This window comes from Mercenaria mercenaria, chromosome 5 (assembly GCF_021730395.1).
Source record: "Mercenaria mercenaria strain notata chromosome 5, MADL_Memer_1, whole genome shotgun sequence".
In the NCBI taxonomy this organism is placed as follows: Eukaryota; Metazoa; Mollusca; class Bivalvia; order Venerida; family Veneridae; genus Mercenaria; species Mercenaria mercenaria.
In genome coordinates this window covers 77,306,944-77,326,434 of record NC_069365.1, presented here as the reverse complement: position 1 = coordinate 77,326,434, position 19,491 = coordinate 77,306,944, and the positions used below count along the sequence as shown (strand labels likewise).

The 19,491-nt window shown below is 34.8% G+C and overlaps 1 protein-coding gene and 1 long non-coding RNA gene across 4 annotated transcripts in view; one reads left to right on the top strand and one right to left on the bottom strand.

Annotated features, from left to right (window-relative positions):
• Window positions 1-951: 951 nt before the first annotated feature.
• On the bottom strand, window positions 952-2,403 carry LOC123559147 (uncharacterized). The gene is made up of 3 exons (XR_006687884.2): window positions 2,164-2,403; window positions 1,538-1,649; window positions 952-1,088 (listed from the first exon to the last, which is right to left on the bottom strand). It is a non-coding gene; the product is annotated as an uncharacterized LOC123559147 (long non-coding RNA).
• A 2,022-nt stretch (window positions 2,404-4,425) lies between these two features.
• The window catches only part of LOC123557680 (inositol polyphosphate-4-phosphatase type I A-like), a 48,901-nt gene continuing 33,835 nt past the window's right edge, over window positions 4,426-19,491 (top strand). For all 3 annotated transcript variants that reach the window (XM_045349299.2, XM_053544044.1, XM_053544043.1), the window contains exons 1-9: window positions 4,426-4,543; window positions 9,184-9,320; window positions 10,301-10,365; window positions 11,603-11,690; window positions 12,229-12,477; window positions 14,487-14,608; window positions 16,314-16,430; window positions 17,665-17,744; window positions 18,703-18,793. In XM_045349299.2, the coding sequence (XP_045205234.2) occupies window positions 9,203-9,320; window positions 10,301-10,365; window positions 11,603-11,690; window positions 12,229-12,477; window positions 14,487-14,608; window positions 16,314-16,430; window positions 17,665-17,744; window positions 18,703-18,793 (930 nt within the window). In that variant the 5' untranslated portion in view covers window positions 4,426-4,543; window positions 9,184-9,202. The remainder of the gene's footprint in view (window positions 4,544-9,183; window positions 9,321-10,300; window positions 10,366-11,602; window positions 11,691-12,228; window positions 12,478-14,486; window positions 14,609-16,313; window positions 16,431-17,664; window positions 17,745-18,702; window positions 18,794-19,491) is intronic.

Below are 19,491 nucleotides of genomic sequence, written 5' to 3'. Positions count from 1 at the left end.
ATATTTGTGATAAAAGGGCCATGTATATTCTGTATTTAAAACAGTTGTTTTAATATTCATTTAAACATGCGTCTCAGTTTACAATCGTCACTCTATATTATTCACCAATACTATCTCGTTCATTTGAAATGTAAAATAGTATTCTTCACCGTCTTAACATTGTCCCGGGTAAAATATACGTTGAACGTGTATCATGGTATTGATCGAATGATTTCAGACTTTTGACGGAAACGGCGTATCATAGCCTATTTCATTTTCTAGCGTCCGTAGTTAGATATCTACAGGAAGAAATGAATAACAGCAATAGTGATTTGAAATGCCCGGAAAAGATTCGAAATAGGCACGTTCACGGAGGTCGGGAAATTCTAAATATTGGGCAAAATCTAAATATTGGGCAAAGTAACATTTCATACTAGTAATTCAGATTATGTCTTTTTATTGGCAATTTCATGGTCAACTCATGAACATAAAAACACTAAATTGTACCTGTTCAAGCAATAGTCCCATGTTTATTTTCTGAACATTGGTTCAGAATATCACAGTACACTGTAACGTATTCCCACGGCCCCGTGCTATGACCTTTTAAGGGTGAACTTGCTGATATGTGACACTAAAACTCACTGCAAGTTTTCATCAGAACAATATGGAAGAAGCACATTGGTCTAGTTTCCGACAATACGGTTGAACATACTCCGTACATCCCAACAGATATCTCTGAAAAATCAAGATATCCAAGGATTTCAGTCAGTTTCATTTCTGGGTGTGCATAAAGCACGGCCTGTTTCTGACTGATCATACCTGATATATTGTTTGCACGTCGTAAATTACGGATGTAGGAAATTTGTAAAAATATTCTGTAAAAGCTGGTGCCGTTTGCTAACCCTGGCTATGTGGTCACTCCTCAGAACACGTGAAAATTTCGGCTTGATCCATGATTGATGGGTATTTTTTCCGGGCTTTAAATCCTGAAACTCGATATCGGCTTCCTTCACATGCCTTTGTGTCCGTTTGGGTACAGTGAAGTCTAGATTCAGCGCATGCGCATGATTGCCGTCAACATTAGGCTCATCTGCCATTACTGTCCACATCTGAAAAATAAACATAAGTTCCACACTGTTTCACACTAGTTCATAATATATATACATGTACTTGAAATTTATAGCTACATAAGTCGCTGTTCAGCCAGTAAATTTTCAGTGAACACCCCTACAAATAATAAATGGTATTTCCCAAATTGAATGATGGACCAGTTCATTTTAGAAATTTAGCAGGCTAAAGGTTAAAGGGGATTTTATGGCAGAGAGGTTTATTTGAAAGGACTCTAGTGATTGCCTATGATTTGCATTATTACATTATCTACCAAGAGCTTCAAGTTATTTGAAATATGTATAAGAGTATTTTTTGATGGAATATTTTGTTATGAATGGTAAGAAACATACATTTTGAGAAGAGGAATCTAGCCGACTTTGGGCCACCAAAATTGTGCAAAAATTCCACTGATTCAGTACCAAAAGTATTAATGTGAAAATCAGTTTACTTGTGTGAAGAAAGTCCATCGAGCGACGAGAATGAGTGAACCATAGGCTACCAGGAGGACAATTAGATGGACACATCGTCTCTTGAATTGCATCTTTCCTCCTGAACCCTGTCTGAAAATCAAATACAAAATGTATAAGAGTACAGTATTAACAACATAATTCTATCTTACTTAGCGAGAAATATTCAGAAATATGCGCGGCAGTTTTAGCGAAGGTATTGCGCGACCATTTAGAAGCAAAATGTTGACGTAAAACTTTAAAATGCATACGATCTGCTTTCATAAGCATTCTACAGATGTGAATTTCACTCGGAAGGATGGGTACAGATTTTCTGTTTTGTGTTTTTTCTACAGATGCATGCATGCATGTATTAGTCATTTTGTCTCTCGTGACATAAAAGGTAAGTAAAACATTTCGTATTGATATATTTGCAAATACTGCTTCCACTCCTACTCTGAAGCGATTCATTAAAACATCAATTGAAATCAGCTGTGAAGTGTTTTAGCGCGTACAATATATCTATCAATATTTTTTCTCACTTTTATCAATAATGGACTCCAAGACGAAATCCGATACACAAGTGTTGAATTGAATACAAAATTGATTGTAAATTATATTCTCTTACCTGTAATATATTTCTCCGGTTGTAGAATATACTCCGAAACAAAGTTAAAAGTTACGATGAAAAAAATGGCGAAATACAGGCTGTCAGAAAACAAAACAGACGGGCGTTGTGAAATTAAAGTGAAGACTGTATCAACTTCCTTATCAGATATACCCTTAGGCCGCAGTGTCCGTCAGTGTTACAGCATAAATTTGTAAAATTATGTTAAACATGTGCCATACACAATTAAACTGATAAAATAAATACTTGCTTTGATGATAAGAAAAATTCATGATATCAAATACGCAATGTAGGGAAATAAATGTTAATTCCGATCGACAGGCCTGTTGTCATGCAAAAATGACCGTTCTTGATAAGACTGCTACCCTTTTTTTTTTCTCATTTTTCTTGCGCATTTTGACGGAAGTCCAGAAGCCGTGCCTCTGTATCTAAAATACTTCTGCGGAAGAAAAGAAACCCCAGTTAAGATAATGTTATATGGCAAAAGGTAGGGCTAGAATATATTTATTTAGACCAGGTAATTGCACTTGTTACACTGATGTTATATTTTCACGTGTTTCTTAGTCAGGTGGTTAACATGTTCAAGATATAAGTGTTCATGAGTGAAAGATATAAAAGTTGACCCGGTATTGCGGTCACTTGATCGTCGGCGTCTATAGAACCACTCTCATTGAAAATTATATGTGAGCATTTTTAAACCAAATTTGGTAAGATTAGCATGTTTTTCATAGATTTTATGTTGTAAATTATCCTTCTTACTTGTAGCTTATTTACTTTTGTTAACATACACTTGTTATATAGTCGGTTAAAAAAGCTCTTCAGAGCTTATGTTATTTGTAAATGTCTTGCCGACTCAAAATAAATCTTATCTTATCTTATCTTATCTTATCTTACCTATAGCTTTGAAACTTTGTACACTTTCCTATCATCCATAGATCATTAAGTATAAAATGACCATAACTATGCATTTCTTGTCTTTTGAAAGAATCATTGCCTTTTTAAACATAATAATAGATATTTTATAAATGGTTGAAGTATTATATTCTACTTTAAAAGCTATAAATGGCTTTGCAACTTTGTATACTTCTTCGTTGTCAATATGTGTAGGCCAGCAAACTCAACTCGTGCACGCGTGCATTTTTTTAGAACTAAATATTGGCCCGGGCCGTTTAATTTATACTTAGATAATTTATATTTCTTGGTTAATTTATTTGTTTAGGTCCATCGCCAGTCTCATCTCAGTACTGTCCGGGAAAAAACTAGCTTTTAAACACTATGCATTAGATAAAAAGCACTACTCTATATTGAATATATATATATATATATATATATATATATATATATATATATATATATATATATATATATATATATATATATATATATATATATATTGCCTAATTTTCTGGTCCTTTTCAGACGAACTTCGGCACTCGCACTCAATTTTTATGTCAAAAACGGTTTATGTAAAGTATTATTTCAGCCATAATGAAAATTTCGATTTTCATCCGCTCAAAAAAAAAAAAAAAACAATTATTATAATAACACACATGCGCGAAAGTGTCTATAACAGTCAGTTTACATGTACTGGTACTGGACGCTTGTAATAGCCTACACTCAGTTCCAAAAGAAAGTGTGCACTTAGTTTTATGTTATTTTTTCTCGGTTATTTTCATGAAAACTTATAATGTTTGCAAATTGGTACCAAAATTTAAATCAGTTCGTAAACAAATTGGTGTGCATTTTAGATTTTGAGCTATACCTGAGAGTTAGTGTATGAAAAAAATGAAACAAAAACGTCGGGGAATTTTTTGAAATATTTAAACTTAAAAAGTGCACACTTTCTTTTGGAACTGAGTATATATACTAGCTTGCTGACACTTGAAATGTGCAAGCGATTTTAAAGTGTGAGACAGAGACAATTAGCTATCAATATTTTCCCCTAAAATCAACAAAAAATGTTCTCTCTGTTGCCTTTGTTCTGCTATAGGCCTATACTATTTTATCAAGAATTTTAACTGTATGCTCTAAAAGTAGGCTTACGTAAATTTCATTTAATTTTTCTGCGAAAATAAAGATTTTGGGAACCAAAAGTTTGAGGGCCAAAGGAAAATTACCCCACTACCCCATAGTATTTGAATTTTTCACAATGCAGATGTTCGAAAATGTAAGGAACGAAACATATTACATTGAAAATGTTTGGGACGAAAATAGCGTGATAGAAAAGAGAGATGTTTTTTCATTGGACTAGATTTTTGGTGTGGCCAATCAAAACTTATGATACAGACCGATTTAGGGCGGAAGGGCAAAATGGCTTTAGAAACAAAAACAAGGAAGTGAATATTTTAGATACGAAATTAATCTTCTGTGCTACTTCAATGTATGAAACATTTTATCACATCTGACTCGTTAACATTTTCTAGTTCCTCAAAATTAACTTCTGTCTATTGTATCTGCTCCACCGTTTGGTATCCTAGCAAAAATATTTGAACAGTTTAAAAGGTGGCAGGGGAGTGCAGATTTGCGAATTCCACATTGACGTGTGGGTACCAGTGTTGAAATATCCATAGAAATCTCGTTTTTGCTTATTTCTCTTTGAAACTACTATGGACTATTGCAGATACTATAGACTACATAAAGACAACTCTCCGGTCCTATGCACCTGTCGCTTTCCATGCCAGATGTAGTGAAAATTGGCCAAATCGCCCAAATTTTATAGACCAAAATTAGCCTAACCGGGCCTCACTTTGAACTCTGCCATTCATACATTTTGTATTTTTAAAACCAATTTCGTAGCATTTATGTATAGTGCGAACATAGATGCATACCCAGGTGGTGTGGAATGTGTCTCCCAACCACCACTTTATTTCCCTAATTTTCACTTGAAAAAAATAGGATGGATAACAGCCGAGCGTCTGGCCGACTTTTTGTTCTGATGTTTATGTTTTAGCCTCAATCGGAAGTACGGAGCTAGGAATTTTAAAACACCCGCCATGTAGAATCATTAACCGTTCCTTATTCCCAAGATATATTAAAGAATTAATAATGATAAATAACCAGTAAGATAGATATGCCTTTATATCTACCCTGTCCTGTTTATACAGAAAATCGACAGGGGCCAAACTACGAAACCGCTCCCCTGCCACCTTAAGTTTTTAAGATGTTTAAATAAAATAAAATGTAACCTGTCCTGAATCCTAAGACACTTATAGTGATATCAACTGAACAAAAAGTGTTGCCGTACCTTGCAAGATAGCCGGTGAATAAGCCAACAAAAGTGCCCACCCCTCCACGCAAAAATCAGCCAAAATTTGCATTCTGAATCAAAGTAACCCCGAAAAACTATTTACTGCCTTTAAAGTTAATTTCACATGATATTTACATTTTAAAGCCTTTCAAATGTTAAAACCATGTACTTTTAACATAATTTTGGTATACAAATGCAGATTACCGTACTTATCCTATCGGGACACCCTTTAAAGGCCACCCATCCATCCTTTGGGGCCACCCCAGCCACTATATAGCTTAATGGCATTGCTAGATATAGACACATATGTTGCTTTTAAACAAAATGGCATGAATAGTCATTATTTAGGCACTAATTTCCTCTTTTGGCCGTTTTATGATACGAATCCTACTGGCTGGGGGTCCTTAGCTTCATTATTATATGGCCACCTACTGCCATTTTGGGACTCGCTAGGCCGAATTTAGTACTCAGGAATGAATAAAAACCACTATAGGTTACAGTTCATTCCGTAATGGATTTAAATACATGCAAAAAGTCAATATTTGAGTGGTTTGAAAATTAGTCTATTTTCCTTAAGGTGGCAGGGGAGTGCAGATTTGCGAATTCCACATTGACGTGTGGGTACCAGTGTTGAAATATCCATAGAAATCTCGTTTTTTCTTATTTCTCTTTGAAACTACTATGGACTATTGCAGATACTATAGACTGCATAAAGACAACTCTCCGGTCCTATGCACCTGTCGCTTTCCATGCCAGATGTAGTGAAAATTGGCCAAATCGCCCAAATTTTATAGACCAAAATTAGCCTAACCGGGCCTCACTTTGAACTCAGCCATTCATCCATTTTGTATTTTTAAAACCAATTTCGTAGCATTTATGTATAGTGCGAACATAGATGCATACCCAGGTGGTGTGGAATGTGTCTCCCAACCACCACTTTATTTCCCTAATTTTCACTTGAAAAAAATAGGATGGATAACAGCCGAGCGTCTGGCCGACATTTTGTTCTGATGTTTATGTTTTAGCCTCAACCGGAAGTACGGAGCTAGGAATTTTAAAACACCCGCCATGTAGAATCATTAACCGTTCCTTATTCCCAAGATATATTAAAGAATTAATAATGATAAATAACCAGTAAGATAGATATGCCTTTATATCTACCCTGTCCTGTTTATACAGAAAATCGACAGGGGCCAAACTACGAAACCCCTCCCCTGCCACCAAATTATAAATTATGTTGCAGGTCCAGGATATGTATTTGATGCCAGATATGTATTTAATGATTTGAAGTGTTTTGCTGCCCGGTAACTGAAAACCATGCCTGTGTTCCAGCCATTCGGTAATCGGACACCTAGCCTATTGGGTGTTTTCGTAGTCTAACAAATTTGACGTGATCCTAGGAAATATTGAGTTATTTTTCTTATGGGCAATATCTCCACTCAGGTCAAACACTCGAAAGACCAAAATATTGGTGGAATTTCTGATGAATTTTCATGGCTGTGGACGCTTTACATGCTATAGGTTTAATAGTCTAACTAATCCGACGTATGCTGTTTGTTTTATATTGTGTCGGTTAAACTGTAACGTGGCTGCAAAAGTCAGAAATTAAAAAGCAGCCACTCAGCGACAGTAAGCTTGTCCACGTTTTTTTCCAGCTAATTTGGGAACATAGCCTATACCCCCAAAATTGGGAATTTTGACGCGTAAATGTTCCAAATTGGGAAAATTTAGTCCCATAGGATAAAGTAAGGATGTGTTTAAGCACTTTCTCATACACTTGTTTCACATTTTAGAACATCTTTAACATACTTCCATTATAAAATTGTCCATAATTTGGTCAGTTTTTGTGCAATTTTGATGAAATTTTTTTCAGAATGTAGATTGGGAATTTTTGCACTTATTTTGGGGAAAAAAAACATACTTTTTGGCATTGGGAATATAGCCGAATAACGGCTGTAAAAACGGCCGAAAAAAAACCCTGTTGTCTATAGGTTTAAAAGTTGATTATGTCACAAATTGGCCATAAATTCAAATAAAACTTACATGCATCGAAAGGAGATTCAATTCTTCATTGATTTATGAAAAAAATTATGAAAAATTTTCCAAAATTACGAATTTTCTGGTGATTTAAACTGATATATGTACTGTACATGATTAGCATTTACTGCGTGTCTACACAGCTTAATGTATGCGCAAGCGATAAAACCACTAACTTTACATGACTGTGATTTATCCTCCATTATTTTGGTCCTTCGAAGTTTTGACAGTAAGATTGTCCGTCACAAATTTAAAACAATCTCACGGTCAAATTATTTTGACTAGGTGTTTTCTAGGCTTCATTTTGTTTTAAGTAATAATTGAATTTATCATTAAGTTTTTGTTTGCTTGAGATGGTAATATTAATATATTACTTGTTAACAAATACCAGTCTGTATTCAAACCTTATAATTATGTAACTGTCAACTTACAAGTAAATATGGAAGAGTGACAAATTTTATAATGTTAAATGATTAAAACAAAGAAAGAAGTTACCAAAAGCTAAAACCTTCTCTCCAGACCACAGTGAATGTTTGAAGGGAAAGGCAATGTGTTCTTATATTAACAGTCAGAAGGTTTACTAAATCAACAAACTTTTTAACTCCTTTTATTATATATTATGTTCATCCCGTAAACTATAACCGGCTGTTGCCCTTAATTCTATTACATGAGCATGCGTCACAGATCATAAAATAAAATCTTTAATAACCATTTTGAACAAATCATATATATTTCATTTAACAAGAGCTGTCCGTAAGACAGCGCACTCCACTATTTGGTGATTTGACAGTAAAATGAATTTATGTCTCAATAAGAGACCTCTACTTTAAATGGAAGATACACCAAGATATTAAAAGACCCTACTACCCCGAGGGGTTAAAAGTCAAGTATAGAAGGAGTATAAGATATTAATAAGTTATCTCCAGAAAGCGAAGATTGCCCCTAAGTATGAAAAGAGCATAATTCTGTCAAAAATACAATTAGAGTTATGGGGATTGTGACCACACATGCAGATGATGATTAAAAAGAAATATTTTTAATTTCAAGTCATTATCTTTTAAATTAAAGTACCTATAAACAAAGCTTTCGAAAAAATTTAAAATGAAAATAATTCCAAGTATAACAACTTGATGACCTTTACCTTGGGTATAATGGGCCCAGCCCCTCCACATACTTTGTTTGTATGCTGGACAATGTTTATCTGAACATTTGTCTTATTTACAGAAGAAATATTCAGTAAGAAACAATCATATATCTACTAGTAAAAGAATAATTCCCCAACTTTAAAAAGTAGGATCGGGAGACAGCAAACAAAGACTTTTTTAAATGTGGCCATGTATGTTGGTAATTTTTTATATCTTCTAGCGAACCATATCATTTATACAAGTATGTGATTCTGAGGCGCTGGTCCTGTTTTTGCTAATAGTTAAGAAAACCTTTCCTTCAGAAGTTAACATATCAAAACACTATTCACAGGTCAAGACATTAATTACATGAACATTAAAATGTTTTTACATTATTAATTTGGTGCAACTTTAAACGATCAGATTATTTTTTCCATGCAGTTTAGAGTGACATGGAATTTAATTTAAAAGCTTTGATAATGTGAAAAATGAAATGCCATTTGCTAAGCCACGAACCTTATTTAAGCTTATAAGATGACGCATTATCTTTCGTGATGAATACTGTTTCTCAAACACAGTTCTTGTTTGAAGCTATGTTTTGTTTTATTTCAGGGAAGTTATATTGTGAACAATGAGATTTAACAATAAAGAACTTGCTTTCCTAGCACAACAAACCTCCAGTTGTTATGATAAAGAAGGGTTTTTATACATCAAACAGAAGAATGACAAGCTCTTCAAGAAAGGAGAAGGTGATGAATATATCTACATGTAACTTTTACAATTAACCCTTATCATGCTGGACACGATTGATTCTGCCTCTGCGACCAGTGTAGATCATGATCAGCCTGCACATCCATGCAGTCTGATCATGATCTGCACTGTTCGCCATTCAGTCAGTACCTTTTTGGTTAGCACCCCTTTTAACAGTTAATGGTACTGTCCAAATTGAATGATGGACAAGTTCATTATAGAAATTAAGAAGGGTAAGGGTTAACACTACTCTAGTCTGCAGAAAATTTCCAAAACGCAACTGTTTGCTTAAGATTTCATGTCTACTTTTGAGTTTGTCTCTAAAATGAACTACTGGTATTCTTCTTTTCTGGGTGTCATTTATGCCACTTATGTTCTAGTTTTGCATACAAGGCTGTATCTGTGTCAATGTTATTATGTCATTGGACTGAAACTTGAAGCTTGAGTCTTCAAAGGCAATAAGCAAGTTAGATACCGGTAACTGTTGGTTGAACTTAATCATGGCCATTTTTTAGCTGAACTATACAAAGAATTTTGAGAGATTTTCTGCTCTTCCCAAATGTAATCTTAGCACCTTTGTTAAAGTTTTGCATGCAGGGGCATTTCTCAGTAACCATTTAATTTCTTTACCAGTAATTAGACTGACACAGTGCTTCATAGTCATCAAACCTGAAAAGCCTACAAAAATATTTTCATAACTTTTAACTGAATGAGAAAGCAAGGTCTTCAGAACTATTCTTGCTTCATTGATTAATGATCTTTTGACCTTTAGCCTGCTGGTGGCAAGTGATTCTGCCATTGCGACCAGTGCAGATCCGTGCAGGCTAATCATGGTCTGCACTGTTTGCTATTCAGTCAGTAAATTTTAAGTGAACACCCCTTTAATAAAAAATTGGTACTGCCCAAATTGAATGATGGACCTATCTATTTTAGAAAATTAGCAGGGTAAAGATTAAAGGAATGCTTTATTTTGTTTCAGCTTTTGTTGAAAGGTTCTTCAGACTGAGAGGAAATCTACTTTTTTATTTCAAGGGAAAAGATTTTGTAAGTTTTCTTTTTTACTTGTTGATGATGGTCAAACAAAATAAACTCAGAATTAGATGAAAGTGTTCAGTCCACCCTCATAGCTTAATACAGAGAGTGCAATTTTGAGTTAGATTTCTGGGCAAGAGGTTTTTCTTCAGTGTTTATTAAACAGACAGTATTGTATCTGAAATCATTCATTCTCCACCGCTAAATCATGTGGAGAAGTTCAACTATTGGCAGTTACTCTTGGAGAAAAGATTAATACTAGTACTGGTACACAATCCATTAGCTCTGGTTAGGTTCCCGCCATATATAACTGAAATAATGTTTAACAATCATTATGGTGCTTAACACGAAAACCATTGGAGTTTAAAGCCATTTTTCAGTAGCAGGATTTATTTTTGGCTGAATTTATAACTGTTATTGGGTCAAATTCCTGATTTGAGATAAGAAATTTCATAAAAATTGTTTGTCTCTGTATAAAGTAAAAGCAAAATTGATATCAAGGATTGCAGAAGTGTAAATTTTTGTAAAGACATGGGAGTCTGTCAGAATGTTCTCTGCAAGTAATTGACAACTTAATTGGATGTAGGGGACAAATATCGTTAGACAAAATTGTATGTATGTCTTCAGTCTGTCATTACAGAGAGCATGCACCTGGCCTAAGATTCCAGCATTCAACCTCTGGAAATTTCATGCAATACCTATTGAGCTAAAGAGACAGGGTCAGTTTGAAAAAAAAATAAAAGAAGAAAGAAAAATAAACATGTATTTTTTCAAATTATACCTTCATCTATATAAGTTGGTTTTAAACCGGTGTTCCTGTTGAAGTATATACTGTTTTGTGTACTAGGTTACATGGTAGCAGGGACCTTTATTTTTTTTTCCAGATTTCATGTAAAAAATTTATAAGTCAGTATGAATATTATAATTAAATGTGATAACAAAATTGACAATTTAAATCTGAATACACATTATACTTATTGTCAGTTTTCATATTTGTTCACATCTGAATTCTTATTTCCCATAAATTGTACACATTTCTGTCACAGGGTCTTCTGTGTGATATTGAAAAGATAATCTCATCCAAGATTAGACTTACATTTATATTGTAGTGAGCATTAGAGCTGTTATCAAGATTTATTGTTAGAAATATCTTTTATCAAATTTATTTTCATATTTTACTAGTATTAATTGAAGTTAGGAGACATGTAAGACAAAATCTTATTAATTTGAATATTTCTTTATTTTCTAGAAATCAGACCCACAGGGAGTGTTTGTTCTAGAGAGATGTACAGTAGAACTTGATGTCAATGAACAACAGAACTTCTCATTTGTTATAGGTAAGCAGTTCTCTATATCCTTCAGAAATTATCTTCAGTGCTGTAAGTACCAATTCTGTATGTTAGATTAAGATAATCGGGACTTTAGTCAGTGGGTTTTGAATGTAGCATGAATTTTTAACTTCATTAGTAGTTGCCAGCACCTGCCCAATTGTATTACAGTTACCTTGATTATATATTCATAAACCTATCAAGACCTTTGCATAGTTATTGGTAAATGTCTGATAAATCACAGGTCAGATGAGCAGGAATTTAGCCAAGTATTATATCATACATTAATACATGCAAACGCATTGATTATTGTTAGTTTTACATGCTCATCAATAAAATATTATGGTAAAAAATATCCTGGTAGACATTCAGTATGTAGTAATAAAGACGACATCACGAGGCAATACATGTATTTGACATAATGTTCTCTCACTGTTCCACATGTCAAACCTGTTGTTTACTACAGAATATACAATGCTTGATTTCCTTCATCATAAAACTTACAAGCAAATCAATCCATGTAAGAATGAAATATTTGTATTTACAGTGTTTGAAGGGGATGAGGAGATTTACACATTTTCTGCTAAAACTGAGGAAGATCGAGATGGCTGGATCCAGGCACTACATGTTGCCAGCTATGAGTGCCTTAAGATGCAGCTTCAGAGCCTGAGAGAACAGGTTCAAGCCAAGACAGGCAAAGATCCAATGGTGCACATGATGCCGTCTGATACAGGAATGGAGTTTGAGACGCAGGCTGCAGGCTCAACTGATGATCCTGCCATGGAGATAAGTTTAGGTAGTTTGTTAAGTGTATACGTTGTAACCTCTGTGTATACATTTTTACCACTATGTATACGTTGTATCCTCTGTGTTTACATTTTACCACTGTGTATACGTTGTAACCTTTGTGTAAACATTTTTACCACTGTGTATACGTTGTATCCTCTGTGTTTACATTTTTACCACTGTGTTTACGTTGTAACCTTTGTGTATACATTTTTACCACTGTGTATACGTTGTAACCTTTGTGTTTACATTTTTACCACTGTGTATACGTTGTAACCTTTGTGTTTACATTTTTACCACTGTGTATACGTTGTAACCTTTGTGTTTACATTTTTACCACTGTGTATACGTTGTAACCTTTGTGTTTACATTTTTACCACTGTGTATACGTTGTAACCTCTGTGTATACATATTTACCACTGTGTATACGTTGTATCCTCTGTGTTTACATTTTTACCACTGTGTATACGTAGTAACCTCTGTGTATACATTTTTACCACTGTGTATACGTTGTAACCTCTGTGTATACATTTTTACCACTGTGTATACCATTTAACCTCTGTGTTTAAAACATCAGCTCAGTGTATCTGTTGTTACTGCTGTATATACATTGTGACCTCTGTGCGTAACATCGTAACAACATGTTTTAAGCTTAGTATCAGTTTTCAGTAGAGCAACATTATAAAATGCATTAATCATGATTGTAAACAATGAATCTCATATACATGATATTATCGATGAAGACGGTTCAATTAAATATTGTCACAAAGAAAGCCTGGATACAGTGGTATCCGGTCTATAATGGTCAGTATTAGTCAGTTCCTTCAGCAGCCACTATTGAAAGGTTGGACTGTAAAAGGTAAAGGTCTTGTTTATTGTAGTGTCACCCCTATTGAAAGGGCCAGCCAATTTTGCTTATGAGCAGTGTTCGAAATTCGCGGTAGTCCGACACCCCGTGGCTACCAAATTTCAGCTCGGGCTACCGATTTTCTGCAGGTACAAGCCCGACCAGGCTACCGAATTTTCCTAATTTGTTTAAAAAATCATGCTAAACGAGTACTGCATCATGATTTTCCAGACTGAGAAACGTTTATGGAATTATTGTTGGTTTTTGCACTCACATGTTGACAAGCAAACACAGTGTCAAAGACGTAACCGCAGCGCTAATTGGCTGAATACAATCGCCTCTAGCGTAACGGATAATTTGATTAGCTTTTACACTTCTCGCGAAAATCTCACAAGTACCTGCAGTAGGCGGAGCTTAAATTATGCTATCAGCGTGTATGTAAATGTGTATTCAGCACTCGTTATTACATCTTGCAAATTGTCAACAGTCTGAGTTGCAGTAATTGGCGAGTGCGGATCCTAAAAAATCGGGCGTAACAATTTAGATTTCGTTTTGGCAAGGAGTGTCATGTCCGATGCTTTTTGACTCTGATGATGCTGATCTGGACTGGAGTATTTCGAGTTAAAATTTTTCAAAAACATGGCAAAACATGTACTGTATGTCTTTTTATTACTTCAAACATGCATAGAGATGTCTGTAAAACAAAATGTTATATGGTGCAAAAATCATGTATTTTAAGGTGTTAAAGTTCGGGCTAGTGAAATTGGTGTCGGGCTTGGAAAATTTCCAATCTGGTAGCCCGAACGGGCTAGTGGATTCAAATCTGAATTTCGTACACTGTATGAGACACCTTTATTGTGCATACCAATCACCTCCAAACTCCTACCATTATGCCTGGCGCCAGGTGGATAGAAATGGGTAACCATTCATTTAACTAGCTCGGGCTCATGAACCGGCCTTTCCGGAACGAGTCCCATGACAAGCATCCCCCAGACGAATGCTCCCCATCGGGCTCGAACCTTCGACCTCCCGATCCCGAGGCGGACGCCTTAACCACTGGGCAACAGTATGTTGTATTTGTTTCTCTTTGGTTAAAAGTCCTTTCAAAATTATGTGATTGACTGTGTTAAGCCAAACAGCTGTTTTGTAAATGTAATATTTTTAACTTTCAGAAATTGAAGGTTTGCCAAATGATAGTACAGGTTTACCGCCCAACCCTTTTGTTGTTATCTATATCATAGTACCACCACAACAACAGAATTGGCTGCAGCACAACCATACTGAAATGGTGGAGGTAAGACAACATTATATGAATATCATGTGCATTCCAGTGTGATAGTAGAAATTGTGAACATGTGAAATTTAATGTCTGCTGAGGCCATAGCCAAGAGGGTGACATTATTTTTCAGGGGTTCGCAATTTCTGCATACATCCTCAAAATTTTGAGATATTTATTCTTTTCTAGTGAATATGTTGTATGACAGGTGATAAAATGAAAAGAAAATTTTATAACATTCCAAAAGATATGCTGCAAAACTGATTATAAGGTTATTTTATACTTACATGTTTGTGCTATTTTAGAGGTAAAGCATCATGAGTGCTAACATAAATTTTTTCCAATGAAAAAATCTAGTATCCATTTTTAGATATATGAGCCATGCCATGAGAAAACCAACATAGCATCCGCACAGTCTGGTCAGGATCCATGCTGTTCACTAACAGTTTCTCCAATTCCAATAGGCTTTAAAAGTGATCAGCATGGATCCTGACCAGACTGCGCGGATGCGCAGGCTGGTCTGGATCCATGCTGGTCGCAAACCCACTATGTTGGTTTTCTCATGGCATGGCTCAATTATTTGTTATTTTTAGGAGTGTTATATAATGAAGCTGCATGGCACACAATGAGTGTTTTTGACCAAGGTGGAGCAAGATTTATTGGAATGGAAATATTACTTTTACAGAAAAATCGAAACAAAGTCATATTATTCAAAACAAATTTGTGTCTTTTAGACATGATCTTTGTAGGGCTACTTTGCATTTAAAAAAAGGACAAAACAGCGTAGGGATGTAATGAAATTTTTGTTATATTGTTGTTTTTGGCTGGACTTTTCGAAGAAAAAGTAGAGCTATTGTACTCGCCCCGGCGTCCACATCACTGTTGTTTAAAGTTTTTGATAAAGTCAAATATCTCTGTTACTATTAAAGCTATTGACTTGAAACTTAAAATAGGTATTTACTATCAAAGTCTACACCAGGAGAAACAATCCCCATAACTCTGATTTGAATTTTGACAGAATTATGCCCCTTTTTAACTTAGAATTTTTGGTTAAAGTTTTTGATAAAGTCAGGTATCTCTGTTACTATCAAAGCTTTTGATTTGAAACTTAAAATACTTATTTACCATCAAAGTCTACACTAGGAGAAACAATCCTCATAACTCTGATTTGAATTTTGACAGAATTATGCCCCTTTTTAACTTAGAATTTTTTGCTAAAATTTTTGATAAAGTCAAATATCTCTGTTACTATTAAAGCTTTTGACTTGAAACTCAAAATAGTTATTTACTATCAAAGTCTACACCAGGAGACACAATTCCCATAACTCTGATTTGAATTTTGACAGAGTTATCTCCCTTTTTAACTTGGATTTTTTTTTACTGGCAAAGCTCTAATTCAGAGTCAAGCACTGAAAAAAGTCGAGCGCGCTGTCTTACAGACAGCTCTTGTGTAAAACTGTAATTTAATTACATAGACTGTTAAGTATTTTTTTCTGATTTAAAAAAAAAAAAACAAAAAAAAAACAAAACATTAAACAATTTTACTGGGGACTTTTACATTGGCCATACAAATGAGATATCATAGGAAAAAAAATCACAAATTCAGATCAGTAAACAATACCAAGCACAAATTGTATTTTCTTTTGATATTCTGCATTACACCTGATGGCATTAGTGTATTGGAAACATAAAATGAGACAATGATACCTTGATTTTATTACAGAAAAACAACAACCCTCATTTTCTTAAGACAGTAGGGTTTGGAGATTCCAGTGGCCTTGAGCCTACGACAAGAGTCAAGGTTACAGTGTACCATGTGAAAGAGAGAATGACAGGAACTGTAAGTAGAAGGCACTTTCTTGTTTTCCTTTTTGAAGGTCATTTATTTTGGTGCTTCAGGTTTGTATAGAATTTTTTGAAAGTCATTTTGACTTGGCAAGAAATCCCGAAAGTGCTTGGGGTGGATCTGGTTTTTCCAATATTGTTTTATGGAAAACTTCGAAAATCTATGAATCTGCAGGCCAATTTTCAAAGTAATTTAACTGAAACGTTTTTGATAGATCTTTTTCAGCTGTAAATCTGTGATGAGCGATACATGGTCATCATTTCCCTCTCCTTTTGCCTTTGAATATCTCTCATTACAGGTGACTCACTTAAAACAACAAACTAACCGCTGTATTACCCACCCCCTCCCAACCCTCAAACAAGCACTACATAATCACTTCTGCCACAGATACCACATGAGAATGAAAATGAATGCTGTTGCAAAGAAATTATTTTCTAATTTCCAATTTTATTTATTCATGGTATCACACACATTGGCCTGAAATCTCTGGGAAAATAAATAAAACAATTTCAATTACAAAAATCTTAAGCCAAATAAAAAAATATCAAAATTCTGATAAAAATATTTAGGTCTTTCTACTGTTAAGGAGAACCACTGTATTGGAGACTGATACAGTTTTCACACTTGTACACACTGTTTGCTTGAGGTAGCAAGGGGATTAGCAGAATGCTCAAGTTATCATCCAAGTTAAACAAAAAAAAAGGCAGGATACTACATGAATTGCTCAAGTACGCCTGGATGCTTCAGCATTTAGTGTTTCACTACACAGGATTTACCTCCCATTACTTTAAATATCTCTTTTTACATTTGTCACTGATACAGAAATGGATATTCGTCCCAGTATATTCCGTTTCTTTTCTTTGAATATCTCTTTTACAGATGACACATATAGGACAAGTGATATTCACAGTATTATTCCTATCCTTACTTAGTATCTCTTACAGATGACAAGATTTTGAAAAGAAATATTCACGCTGTATGATTAAAGTTTACTTTGAATATCCCTTTTACTGATAAGACAGATTGGACAAGTGATATTCACACTGTTACATTTTTCCTGTCTTTACTTTGAATATCTCTTACAGATTACAAGGTTTGGAAAAGAGATATTCACACTATATGGTGTAAATTTACTTTGGATATCTCTTTTACTGATGAAACAGATTTAACAAGTGATAGTCTAGCTATTATGATTTCCCTGTCCTTACTTTGAATATCTCTTTTTCAGATGACGCAGATTGGACAAGTGATATTCACTTTAAATGAGTTATTACTTTGCACTGATATGAAACTGAAGCTCTGTCTTATGTGAGTATGAAACCCACCAAAACACTTCAAAATGTGTTTTCTTTATACAGTGTAATAAGGTTGTTATTACTTTTATTCACATATAATGATAGAGTAATATTCATGATGGTTTTGTTTTCACTAATATTCCTGAACAGAGCAACATGCAAATTCTAAACACACATGAATGTTAAAAATCATTAATTTTGGAGGAACAAACTGCCAAGAAGCATGAATTCTTAGCTATACTAAATGTTTGTTGTCTGTTAAAATGCGGAATAAAAGTGATGCAAAAATTACGTTCTATAGTAGTTACAACTTCTTTTAAATAGAATATGAGTGATTTATGTTGCTACCAATAGTTTTAGTTTCGTGGCACAGTGTTGTCAATAGAAAATTTGTTTTGATTACATTTTACACATATATAATTATTTAAGTGACTACAGAAAGGTCAGATTCTGTTACTCCCTTTTTCACACCAAGATTATAAGAGTAAACTAAAGTACTGAAGTCTTTAAAAAATATAAATGGCTGCCAGAATATATTTAAATACTTAATTCATGGCCAAACATTCATAGTTAATTAATGGCAAAGACTTTGTGCTTAATTTATGGTTAAAGCATTTTGTGAAGTAAATTGTTAAATTTAGGTAAATAGACTCCAGAATGAACTCAGTTGCCAACTCATCACCCAGTCTTTTAGTAAGACGTATTACTAAGATGATGAAATGAGCCGCGCCATGAGAAAACCAACATAGTGGGTTTGCAACCAGCATGGATCCAGACCAGCCTGCGCATCCGCGCATTCTGGTCAGGATCCATGCTGTTCGCTTTCAAAGCCTATAGTAATTAGAGAAACTTTAGCGAACAGCATGGATCCTGCGGATGCGCAGGCTGGTCTGGATCCATGCTGGTCGCAAACCCACTATGTTGGTTTTCTCATGGTGCGGCTCAAATATTGTTTCTTATATACCTTACAGGGGTACTGACAACAGTAAGGTTGGGATTTTGACAATTGTGGGTTGGTTGAATGAAGGAACTGGACCTGTAGTGGACATGCAGGATAGCAATGTAAGTTACAGGAGGTGAAATGTAGTTGATTGTATGTTCAGTGTGAGTAAACTGACAAAATCCAGGTCGTATGGCAACTTGTGAGCCCTCCTGGTTGAAGAAGGCACCAGGTGCTTTTCATAGCATCATGTCAAGCTCAGGAAGGCTGGATAACTGAGTAACAACTGGATTATTTCCTCCCTTGCAGGATTTCAAACTTAGAATGGTGGATGGAATGTGATTCAAAGTCAGTGATCTTAAGTATTTTTGACCACGGAAGCCTCTAAAATGTAGTCGATAAAAGAATTGAACAATATCCAGTTAGGAGGATGTGGAGTTAGGTATTAAAGGAAAGCATACATTATGAGTGCCACTGTGCAAAAACCAATGTTAGGACTTTGCGACCATAATGGATCCAGATCAGCCTGCATGACCACACAGTTTAAACTGGATTCATACTGTTTGCTTATCAGTTGCATACAATATTGCTGAAATTGATAGACCAACAGTATGAATGTTGGGATGCACAAACAGTATTGATGTAGACTGATCTGAGTCTTTATTGGTTTTTGCACAGCTACCGGTACACTCATATATAGTTGACTGCGTCCTAACACATGATCACTGCAAGAGGTCAGTGATAGCAGTGTTTTGTAAGTTTTCTCTTGTGAGTATATTACTAGATTTGAACTGTAATATTCAGGTAATCATGAATGATT